General features: G+C 46.2%; 1 protein-coding gene across 1 annotated transcript in view; it reads left to right on the top strand.

Moving 5' to 3' along the window:
* The first annotated feature begins 320 nt into the window (after window positions 1-320).
* ADAM23 (ADAM metallopeptidase domain 23) overlaps window positions 321-12,841 on the top strand; it is a 145,791-nt gene continuing 133,270 nt past the window's right edge. Inside the window, 2 exon segments of the mRNA XM_054970140.1 lie at window positions 321-887; window positions 2,025-2,345. Of these exon segments, the coding sequence (XP_054826115.1) occupies window positions 321-887; window positions 2,025-2,345 (888 nt within the window).

Genomic DNA, 12,841 nt, shown 5'->3' with positions numbered 1-12,841 from the left:
TGCCGAGGGGGCCGCCAGGCGCGCGGGGGGGGGGGGGGCTGCGGCGCCGGCCTCGACGTCAGCCCTGCGCAGCACGCGCGGCCTTGAAAGGTGAACGGCGCGGCGAGGGCGAGAGGCGGGCAGGGCGGCAGGCGAGGCGAGGCGGGCAAGCCAGAAGGAGAGCAGCCGAGAGGAGCGCGCCAGCCCAGCCCAGCCCAGCCCAGCCCAGCCCCGCCGCCTGATGAGGGACGCCGCGCCGCAGCAGCAGCCCCGCTGAGCCCCGCCGGGGGTCCCTCCTGCCGCCTCCCTCCCTCCCTCCCTCCCGGGCGAGGCGATGAGCCATGAAGCCGCCCGGCAGCCCGCCGCCGCCGCCGCCCCTGCCCGCCTTCCTGGTCGGGGCGCTGCTGCTGGTCCGCCTGCAGGGCTGGGGGGCCGCCGGTGAGTCCCGCCCGGGTCGGGTCGGGTCGGCGGGGGGAGGTCCTTTGCGCCGCGCCCCCGCCGGGCGCTGGGCCGGCTGCTCCCGAGGCGCGCCCGGACCCCGGCCGGAGCCTTCGGCGCGCTCTTGGCGCAGCGGACCGGCGCCCGCCCTTGCCCGGCGCCCGCGGACGCGCTTCAGGCACGGCAGACGGGCGTCTCTCGGGGGCTCCCCGCCGAAGGCGCCGCTGCAGCAAATGCCGCTGGCAGGCGCTCAAGGGGGCGGCGGCGTGCCGTGCCGCGAAGCCGGGTCCCGGGGGCAGTTGCGGCCGGGCCGGGCCGGAGCAGGAGAGCCGAATCGGGTCCGGGAGCCCCTCGAGGCCGGCCAGATTCCCAGGGGAGCCGCTTTGAAGCCCCGAGAGACTCTCCGAAGCGGATCCCCTGGAAATCTGCCCGGCCTCTCGAGGGGCTCCCGGACCCGAAGCCGGCTCGACGTACAAGGGGGGGGGGCTTTCCCTCCCCGCCCCCCCCCGGCCCTTCTGCCGTTCCTGCTCTGGCTTGGCTGCCTGGCTGGAAGGGGCTTGGGACACTTGTGCCAAAGGCAGAGGAGAACCCGAGCGTGGGGGCTTAAAAAAAAATACCCGCAAAAAGAGGCGCGCCTCTTCATCTCAGGGCAGCGGGGCATTCTGCTAGTCCGTGGGCTCCGGAACGCACTGCGCTGGGGTTGGGTGCGGGGAGAATGGCCATTATATAAAAAGAATTGACTACCATTTGGTGCCCGTGGACGCCAGCTGTCTTAGGAGCAGAAGGAAGATTTGCAATAATAATAATAATAATAATAATAATAATAATAATTAATAGAACAACTGATCAACTCCTTGAATACAATACACCAGACATAACAGATATGGAAAATAAAAAAGTTTGGATAACAGTCATTGTAATTTCAGGGGATGCCAGAGTCGAAGAAAAAGACCAAGAAAAAAATGATTAAATATAGAGAGCTGGCAATAGAAACCATGCGACCAAGGATGAAGAATACAACAGTAGTCTCCATTGTCATCAGGGCACTGGGAACTATTTCGAAAAATGTTCAACTTATATGGAGAAACTGCAGCTTTCTGGCATAACACCTACAGAGCTACAAAAGACGGCGTTACTTTGAACAGCATACATATTATGCCGCTACCTGGTTGATACTTAGGTCTCCAGTGGAAACCTGTATCAGCTCAGCAAGGCCAGTCAGTGATAACATGTGATCTTTATTATTGATTGCGTTGCTTGTAATTCGAACAATAATAACTGCACTTAAGTCTGCCTCGCTCTTCTAGGCACGTTTGTGCTCCACTCCGAGCAGTGAGCTAAGTCAGGCTTGTTGTCCTCACAGAACAGCTGAGAGGGCTGAGAGGAATGGCTTGCCCAGGGCTGGTGTGTGTGTGTGAGAACCTGGCTGAAAGAGTAGTGGAAGGCTGGTTGGCCGTTAAGAAGTAAGGCTTTTTTCGCTCTTTGAATTCTTGAGCTCTTGCCTATTTGAAATCTATGGTGAAATAAAACTATATAAAATTAAATAATGCTCAGAGGAAAGCTGCATCTGTTGGCCAAATGAGGATCTTTATTTTGGCCTTAACTAGAATGTGAAGTGTTACGTTACAGAATGTGAAGCGTTATGTTACAGAAATGGCCAGTTGCTTTGTAAATTCATGGCAAGTTTTCTGTCTTCTCTAGCTCTGCATTGGAATGAAACCGCAGGAAACCTAGAAACGAGGCTGGCGGATGAAGACGCTGCATCCCATCCATCTAACAGGAGTAGCAGTCAAAATAGCAGTCACAGCAGTGCATTCCAGAAAGAAATCACTTTGCCTTCAAGACTTGTCTATTATCTGAACAGAGACTCTGAAAGCCCGTATCATATTCTGGACACTCGGACAAGGTACCAGCAAAAACACAATAAGGTAAGGCTCTTAAAAAGAAAAAAAAATACATTGTATGGTGGCTTAAAATAGCCCTATCTCTTGAAAGGATGTCTGGCTTTAAGGATATTTGTTCAGTAGTCTGGTAATATTTCAGAAATCACTGTTCCTGAGATTGAAAAGTGCCTGTCAAAAACTCAGAGGAAGGACTTATTATAACTAAATCCTTGAGATTGGACAAGGACATCATGGGCACCACTGGAACAAAACCTGGGGTACAAACTGTGGTTCATGAGCTTCTTTAATGGTCTAGGTCTCCGACCAGCTAATCGTCTCTGACAAAAAGAACTCTGGCAACAGAACAGGTGGGCAGTATCAATGATACAGGCTGAGGGGACCTCAGAAGATTATGCAGCCAAGGGCATTTTCACATGCGCCCCGGGAGATCGCGCAAACTCACAGCATGAAGCATCTTCCTAGCACGATCTCCCAGCAGGATCCCCTTTAATGGCCCGATGATGTCAGAAAAAAGTCCATTAAACGGGATCATGCCAGGAAATTGCACTAGGAAGATGCTTTTATGCTGTGAGTTTCGTGCGATCTACTGGGTGTGTGTGTGGCCATGTGAAAACGGCCCAAAATCTTGTTTTTATGAGGTAAAACACAGGCCCAGTCTAACTAGACATCACTCTTACCAAGTCCCATTAAAGTCAATGGAACCTACTGGTCACAATTAATTGGTTTCAGAGACACTTAAAGCGCCTTAGGAAAGAAATGCGAGTGAACCCATACTGGGGGTAACACAATCTTGAACTTTGCTTTAAATGGAACAGGCAATCCAGAGTACAGTAATAAACAAAGATATGTGTGGCTGTTAGTTGATTAATTTTGTTTGGGTTTCCCTCAAAGCTTCTTGATCTGTTGGCGTTCCCCCCCCCCCCAGGACTCTGTCGCAAGGGGAACCAGCCATGAGTATCTCCCTTCAGCTACACTGACTATCCAAATAGTGTGTTACAAATAGTTGATGGATAAATGTCAGTACTAATGATTGGAACATAAAGTTCTGGGGTACTGGTACTTGGTTTCAGGATTCTCATTAGTCTGTCTGCCACCTTATCACTGGTCACGTTCTGTGGCATATAGGATTTATTTATTTTATTTATGTCATTTATAGTCCGCCTTTCTCGCTGAGACTCAAGGCGGATTACACAGTATGAGGTTAATACAATCAGTATCAAGTACATTTCAATACAGTACCGTAAGGTAAACAGATACAAGTTTAAAAGACATAGCATTAGCAAGGATCCAAGACACAGTAGAAAACATACTGGAGCAAAACATAATCAATTCTAGGACTAACATTAGACAACGTGGTGTGCTGGTTGTACTTAGGGGTACATATTTAAAGCAGCAGATAATATATAAAGCAAAAATAGTGATGAAGTCCATGATCCCCAACTCATTGGTGAAGCATCTGAGACCCCATCCCTACAATACAGCCCTCCCATTTGAGTAAAAAGCCTTTTTGAATAGTTTGGTTTTGCATCGTTTACAGAAAGCCAGGAGGGTGGGCGCTCTTCTGACTTCCTCAGGCAGGTCATTCCACCACAGAGAAAGCCCTTGAAATCATTCTCCTTTTGCTGTGATTCAGAAAAAACGGGGGAGCCAACTTGCCACATCACACTGTAGGAGGCTGCTTAAGTTTTTGTTGTGTTAAGAGTGGCGTTTTCTCTCATCTCTACTAATGCTGTGTGACTGGTCCCAAAAGATTGTGTACAGTAAAATATATTAGACCTCAGTGGAATATCTGAGGCGTCTGTGCCACCTGGCAGGTTGCTTCTGCAACTCGCAGGCCCTTTGGGAGCTGCCTCTGATGCAACACAAGAAGCTGCAGTGAGATAAATAAAAGTGCAGGGCGTCAGCAGTGAGACAGTGTTGTGTGTATTCTAAGGCACTCTGTGGATCGTGGATCTTCATGTCTTTTAAACTGAATCACTGTTAGATAGATTAAAAACAATCTATAGTAAGTAGAGATTTAAAGGCCTGGACATTTTTGAAGGCTGCTGGAAAACTCGCCAGTGTGTTGAAAGAAAGCCCCTTATACTGGAGATACATACAACATTTTTCAAGAATGTTTTATTTAAATGTTAATAATGTTTGCAGCAATTAAAATGCTATAATGTATAATATTATGTTATTTATAGTCTGCCTTTCTTACTGAGACTCGAGGCAGATTACACAGTGTGAGTCAATGCAGTCAATTATTATTATTTTAAAGACATTTAAATAAACAATATGTGGTGGAGAGTGCCCTCAAGTTATAGCTGACTTATGGCAACCCCTGGTGGTTTTTTCACAGCAAGAGACTTAACAGAGGTGGTTTGCCATTGCCTGCCTCTGCAACCCTGGTCTTAATAGGGTATATATATGTGCAAGTTCACAAAGATATAAAAGCAGCAGAAATCCAATACAGAGTTGAAGAAATGTTGAAACAGCACAAGCAATTCAAAGGCTGACATGTTAACATAGAAACTACCCAGTAGGACCATACTTACAGCAATAGCAGTAAAAGTCCATGGTCCTTTTACAGGTGCATCATTTTGAGACCACTTATTTACAATATAGCTCTCCTATCTGAGTAAAAGGCCCTCTTGAAAATTCAATTTTGCATCATTTGTGGAAAGCCAGGAGACTGGGAGCTTTCCGGACTTCCTCAGGTAGGCCATTCCGTAAGGTAGGGGCCACCACAGAGAATGCACATGTATGGGCAACTGTTGATTTTGCCCATGTGTAGGGTGGCACCTGCTGGAGGCCTTGTTCAGATGAGCAAAGCTGCCATGGAGGAACATAGGGAGAGAGGCTGTCGGACCAAGGCCATGAAGAGCTTTGTAAGAGAGAGCCAATACCTTGAATCGTTCCCTGTAAGTGATAGGTGGCCAATGGAGTGACTACAGAATGGGGGTAATATTCATGTTCGTGCTAGCACCTGATAATAGCTGAGCTGCAGCATTCTGCGCCAACTGGAGTCTCAGAGTTAACTTGGAGGGAAGACCTATGTACAGTGCATTACAGTAGTCGAGTCTTGATGTTACCATGGCATGAATCTAGGTAGCTAGATCTGCTATGTCGAGATAGGGGTCTGTTTTCCAGGCTAAACTGAGTTTGTAGAAAGCATTTTTTGCAGCTGCCTTAACTTGCTTTCCTAGCAATAGTGCTGAGTCCAGTATAACTCTAAGCTCTTAACACAGTCTGTGGGTGTTAGATAAATTCCATCAAAAGTGGGAACTACAGTGTCCTTCAAGGGCCTTCCCAACCATAGACTCATAGAGTTGGAAGGGGCCATACAGACCATCTAGTCCAACCCCCTGCCCAGTGCAGGATCAGCCTAAAGCACCCCTGACAAATATTCATCCAGCCTCTTTTTGAAAACTGCCAGTGAAGGGGACCTCACCACCTCCCTAGGCAGCTGATTCCACTTTTGAACTACTTTGACCGTGAAAAAGTTTTTCCTAATATCCAGCCGGTACCTTTGTGCATGTAATTTAAGCCCATTGCTTTGGGTCCTGCCCTCTGCTGCCAACTGGAACAGCTCCTTGCCCTCCTCCAAATGACAGCCTTTCAAATATTTAAAGAGAGCAATCATGTCCCCCCTCAACCTCCTCTTCTCCAAACTAAACATTCCCAAGGCCCTCAGCCTTTTCTCGTAGGGCTCAGTCTCCAGACCCCTGATCATCCTCGTCGCTCTCCTTTGCACCCTCTCGATTTTGTCCACATCGTTTTTGAAGTGAGGCCTCCAGAACTGCACACAATACTCCAGGTGCGGCCTGACCAAGACAGTACAGAGAGGTGCTATGACCTGCGATTTCGACGCTATGGTCCCTTTGATACAACCCAAGATTGAATTAGCCTTTTTTGCCACCGCATCACACTGACTGCTCATATTTAGTTTACAGTCCACTCTTACCCCAAGATCCCTTTCACATATACTGCTGCCCAGAAGTGTATCCCACATCCAGTATTTGTGCTTCCCATTTTTGTGGCCCAGATGTAATACTGTGCACTTGTCTTTGTTGACTTGCATCCTATTCACAGCTGCCCACTTCTCCAGAGTATTCAGGTCTTGTTGAATTTTAATTCTATCTTCTTGGGTGTTTGCTACTCCTCCTAATTTGGTATCATCAGCAAATTTAATGAGCAGCCCTTCCATTCCTTCATCCAGATCATTGATAAAAATATTGAAAAGTACCGGGCCCAAAACCGAGCCCTGCAGCACTCCACTGGACACCTCCCTCCAATCTGATGAAACGCCGTTGACCACCACTCTTTGAGTGCGGTCCTCTAACCAGTTCCCTATCCACCGAACTGCCCTATAGTCCAGTCCGCAGTCTTCCAGTTTGCCCATCAGAATGTTGTGGGGGACCTTATCAAAAGCTTTACTGAAATCCAGATAAATCACGTCAACAGAGTTCCCCCAATCCAGTAAGCTGGTCACTCGAACAAAGAAGGAAACCAGGGCCGATTCCAGATGACTAACCTTAAGTCGCTTCATGCCGCCCTCTTCCGGATCGCGACGGGGAAAATGCGAAATATCGCGTTTCCTCGCGCGAGTTTTGCGCGACGACGGAATTCAAGGAGGACATGGTCACTTCCCCATAAGGTCCCCACCACCTTCATCTCATCTACAAATTCTTCCCTGTTGGTTAATATCAAGTCTAGTATGGCTGAGCCCCTTGTAGCTTCCTCCACCTTTTGAAAAAGGGAGTTATCGGCCAGGCAGGTCAGGAAATTGCGTGATTCATGACGCTTTGCTGAGCTTGTCTCCCAGCACACATCGGGGAAGTTGAAGTCACCCATAATTACAAGGTTCTGATGTCTGGATACTCTACCAATTTGTTCAGAGAGAGCAGCATCCATTTCTTCTTGATGGTCAGGTGGTCTGTAGCAGACTCCAATAATAATACCCTTTGTCCTTCCTCCCCTTATTTCTACCCATATGCTTTCCACTGGGCTGTCCGCCCCATTCTCCATAACTTCTTGACAATCAAGCCCTCTCCTCACATACAACGCCACTCCACCTCCTCTTCTACTCTTCCGGTTTTTCTTGAACAACTCATACCCATCCACTAGCACATTCCAGTCATGGGAATTATCCCACCAAGTCTCAGTAACTCCTACTGTATCGTAGCCCTCTGTTTGCAATAGAAACTCAAGCTCTTCTTTCTTATTACCCATACTTTGGGCATTGGTATATAGACACTTGTAGCCTTGTACCTTTGTTTGACCTTTCCTCCCCAGGTGGGTCCCCACTGTTTTTACTTCGTCATTGAAATCGCCATGTCGATCGTCCCCTTCCCCTTTCGGCATCAGTTTAAAACTCTCCTGTTGAAGTTCTCCAGGTTCGTTCCAAACGTTTTCTTCCCTGCCCTTGAGAGGTGAAGCCCATCGTGTGCTAGAAGGCCTTCTCTAAGAAAACCTATCCCATGGTCCCAGAACCCAAAGCGCTCCTGCCGGCACCACCATCTCAGCCAGCGATTCACCTCAAGTATGGTCCATTCCCTGCGTGCTCCTCTTCCTGTGACTGGAAGGATAGAAGAGAATACCACCTGAGCCCCCAATGTCTTCAACTGCCTTCCAAGGGCTTCATAATCCTCTTTAATTCTTACAACAGTATTCGAAGCCGTGTCGTTCATTCCCACATGAATCAGCACAAACGGGTACTTATCAGTAGGCTTGATGAGTTTTGGCAGCCGGTCGGTAATATCCTGAATTCTGGCCCCCGGCAAGCAACACATCTCTCGGAATAGGGGATCTGGCCTAGAGATATGGCGTTCCCTGAGCAGAGAGTCCCTGACGACTACCACCTTCCGTTTTCTTCCACTTCCATGTGGCCCCATGTCCTCTGCACTCCCTCTTCCAGGTCTTTGCGGTTCTCCTTCCACTCTCATCTCTGTCACCATCTCTAGCACTTCAAAACAATTCTTGAGCTCAAGTGGACCAGAGCGTCTTCTTTGTTGACGTCTTTGGATTTGTACTGTAGATCTGAGAGGAGGCTCAGAAGGCAGATCGACTCTTACTTCTCCTTGACTTTCCACTTCTTGGCTGTGCAGAGCCCCCAGGCTCTATCCTCCCCTTCCTTGATTTCCTGAAGGGTGGTGATCTTCTCCTCCAGGCTGTGAACCTTTTCTTCCAAAAGTCTGACCAAGCCGGCAAACCCGTTGCCACCTCCCTCCGAGAGTTTGGGAATCCTTTAGAACCCTCTGGTTGATCTTGTTTTACTGTTGTGCCCAGGGCTCTTTTTCAGGGGGAACGCGGGGGAACGGAGTTCCGGAACCTCTTGAAAATGGGCACATGGCTGGTGGCCCCGCCCCCTGATCTCCAGACAGAGGGGAGTTGAGATTGCCCTCCGTGCCACTCAGTGGCATGGAGGGCAATCTCAACTCCCCTCTGTCTGGAGATCAGGGGGCGGGGCCACCAGCCATGTGCCCATTTTCTCCAAGGGCAACCCACTGAGTTCCACCACCTCTTTTCCCAGAAAAAAAGCCCTGGTTGTGCCTTATATTGAGTTCTGAAAAAGAGAACATTTAAACTTTATTTCAAACTTCATTGCTTCACGTGGTCCTACTGATCGCTTTGTTTTATTCAGCTTAAACTTCTGGCAAGTGAACTCCGTCTTCTCTTCTGGGAGGAAAACAAACATGGCACACTCGGTGCATGTGACTGCGAAGGGGGCTTCAATAGACATTATTGCCTTCCCAATATATACCCAGAGTGCTCTCAACAGAGTTTCGGGTCCCCCAGGCAGATCCCCAGGCTAAGAGCCACAGGCCAAGAGCCCTTTGGCTCTCGCCCTCTGGAGAGGAGGAGCCTTTTGTTTCAAAAGGTCATTTCCTGCCTAGCCCAGTAGGGCCCCAGGACACTAGGGGGCGGGGCTTGTAACCCACAGCAACAGCAACCAGCAGCAAACAACAGCAATTCACTCAGCCCCCAACAGCCCCACACAGAACTTAACCAGAACCACTCTCTAGCAAGCTACCCAGAACCCACTCACCCTCAGCTTCTCACACAGTAGCTAGGAAAGGCAAAAGGCAGAAAGACAAAAACCCCTTACCATGTGCTCTTGCCTCAGCCTGGGTGCTTCTGCCAGTGTCACTTCTATTGTGTTTTCAGTGTTATGAACTTTAGGTTAATATCCAGGCATGTTGTTAGTCCTGTCTATTCTATGAGAGAGTTTCTGTTCAAATACTTCCTTTAGTTTACTACAGAATTTTTCTGTGTTCAGCATTTACTTTTCCTATCTCTTGGATGGCAAAAATTAAAGAGATGTGCTACAGAAGCATAGAGTGCTGCAGTTTGCAGTTTTTTTCTCGAGAATGCAATTTTTGTTAGAGAAAATGAAGGTGCTTATACTTTAAATTCCATAAATACGTTACATAGTCCAATTTTATAGGCTAAGTAAGTTATAAATGATGGCTTTTATGCTATTAAATCAATAAAAGAAATTCAGGTTTGATAAAAAAGTATTACATATTTCTATTTTTTTCCAAAATTTCCATCCCCCCCCCAAATCCCATGAAAAGTGTTTTTAAAGTTATAGAAGAATGGTTATTGATGTGTTTATGGAATGTAGATTTAGAGTTAAGTACGTCACAAAAGCTTTAGTCAAAGACAGTAGATAAGGAGGTAACTTTCTATATTGGGGGGAAAATGCTTTAAGGATCTTTAGCAGGAAGCCAAGTGTTAAACAGACTTGTGGCTTGGTTCAGCGCATGTTTATGGGTGCAAGCGTTTCCCATGTATGTGTGAAATTTTCTTCTTCCACCTGCAAATGCTGCTAAGTTCATTTCAGAGGTGGTGGTGGAAAGTGCCCTTAAGTCGTAGCTGACGTATGGCAACCCCTGGCGGGCTTTTCATGGCAAGAGTCTAACAGAGGTGGTTTGCCGTTGCCTGCCTCTACAACCCTGGTCTTTGTTGGAAGTCTCTCATCCAATTACTGACCAAGGCCGACCCTGCTTAGCTTCTGAGATCTGATGAGATCAGACTCACCTGGGCTATTCAGGTCAGGGCTCATTTCAGAGGAGGGACAAGTAATGAATCCCTTACACATGAGGCATGTATGAGTTAATATGCTAATTAATATAATAAGCTACTGCATTTGTAATGCAGTTTGTAGTTTGAAATGTTCAAATGTTCTGTGACTAGAAGTCAGCATGACACTCTTTAATAGGCTTGCTTTTGATATTCAAGCCTAAATATCATCTTGGGATAACTAAAATAGATCCTGGTAGAGTGCTTCATCTTGTGGATAGAATCTTAGATGACTTGCACAGGACCAATCCACATAATGCTACGTGAGTTACGAGAAGTTTTTGGTTCACTGCCTTGAGTTCAAGAGTAGAGAGTAACTAATGTTTTGTTGACTCTTCCCAGCAAAGCTGAATGCACAGTTGTAGTCCCAGAAGGAGTTTAAAGGACTTCCCGTTCCGTCTCCCTATTGCACCTGTGCCACCTCTTGCTTTGGTTTGTTGAGCCTCATTTAAAAAAAAAAGCTTCAACACTTCCTCTGTTGATCACCATTCTCCCATTTAGATCAAACATTTCCAGTACAATCCTATGCAGAGTTACTCCAGTCTAAGCCCATTGAAATCAATGGGGTTAAACTGGAGTACCTCTCCATAGGATTGCACTGTTAAAGTTTGATAATTCATTCTGTTGTTGCGCAATGTTGGGTGTGTTTTCTGCTGACTCTCCCTTCTTGCTGTGCTCTGCACCCTGTAGTGTGTCACATCGTGTTCCCCCTGACCTTCTGGGGCAATGTTTCAAGTGGCATAGAAGGTTGCAGAGGGGAAAGAGATCTGACATTTGCCTTTTCCTTTTGGGTTCACCTGATGTCTGAGCAGCATGGATTCTGTCATTTGAAACCTAGTTGCTGAAGATCTGTCAGGGATGGGGGCTGCACATCAGAAGTAATACGGGTACCAAGTATTTATTCATTTGCCACTTTGATACCCTGCCTTTCTGGGAACCAGAGGGGATGACAATCTATGATTGGAAAAAATAATTAGGAATTAGCTTTTAAAATTTAAATGTCAAAAAATTAATTTGCCTTTAAAAAAAAATTAAATGGGTTTTTTGATTAAATGATTTTTGAGGAAGAATCCATCCAAAGGTAGTTTTAATTAAGATAAATGACATAAATAAATCTTACACTGTATAGTTCAAAGATATCCCATTTTGAAATAGGAATTATTAATTTGTAATTGTGCAGTATGAAACAAAGTATTCATATAATGTTTGATAAAAGGTTTGTACGTAAATCTGTAATTCATGGGTTAGGGGCCCAATTTCATGCTTTCTCAAGCATTATTATTTAGCTAATCTTTTTGATCTTTATTTAGCTATTATTTAGCTAATCTTTTTTATCTTTCCAACAGGACTTAACAGTGAAATCCTAACAGTAGAAAAGAGCAGGAGTCCAGTAACAGCTAGAAGACTTAACAAAATTTGTGGTAGGTATGAGCTTTCATGAGTCACCGCTCACTTCTTCAGTTACCAGAACAGTTCTTCAGTATTTGAAGAACTGAATTGTGACTCATGAAAGCTCACACCCTACCACAAATTTCGTTAGTCTTAATAGGTGCTACTGGACTCTTGCTCTTTTCTACTGCTACAGACATACAAACGTGGTTACCCATGTAATGAAATCCTAAGCAGAGTTACTCCACTCTAAGCCCATTGATTTCAATGGATTTAGACTGGAGTAACTCTTTGTTTAGGATTTCACTGCTAGTATTTGGTGTAGAAGATACTATTGAAGATGTTAGTTTTGTAGTTTCAAACTGTCTTTTGTTAATTCCGCACACATTGGATAATGCACTTCCAATCTTCTTTAGAGATCATTTGGAACTGAATTTTTCATGTGTGAAACAAAAAATCCACTTCAAAATGATTGCTAAAGTGCATTGAAAGTGCATTAGCCAATGTGTGCGGAATTAGCCTTTATCTGATATGGCTGTAAAACTAACCTGAAATTTAAAATTTAAAAATAAATCGCTATGTAAAAACGTAGTGTGTACCGTCTAAAAATGAAACCTATCTCTGTCCCTGAGTTGTGAATAACTAGATGGACTTACATGTAGAAGACTACAATGAAAATAAGTCTTCCTGGCTAGCAATTTAATTCATTTCAGTTTGAATCAAACTGGGGGCCCAAAGCAGCTTACGTTGTTCTCCTCTCTTCCATTTTATCCCCGTAACACTCCTGTGATGTTGGTTAGGCAGAGGTCGTGTGACTGGCCGCAAGGTTTCCATGTCAGAAAGAGAACTTGAACCTGGATGCCTCCCATCCTAGTCCAGTACTCTAACCGTTGCCCTGGCAGTGGCGGAAGCAGCAGGCACGCCCTCCTGTGCCGTCCGGGAAAGATTATAAATGTGATCTTCAGTCTCTCTGTGGAAGACTCGTTTGTTTTATTCAGGCAAAAATGAAATTGTTCCTCTTCCAGCAAGAGGGAAGGGCTGAAAAAGGTGTTCAGACTCCTGGC

Source organism: Eublepharis macularius, chromosome 2 (genome assembly GCF_028583425.1).
Source record: "Eublepharis macularius isolate TG4126 chromosome 2, MPM_Emac_v1.0, whole genome shotgun sequence".
NCBI lineage: Eukaryota > Metazoa > Chordata > Lepidosauria > Squamata > Eublepharidae > Eublepharis > Eublepharis macularius.
Note: the sequence above shows the minus strand (reverse complement) of the source record. Positions and strands in the feature narration are given on the sequence as shown.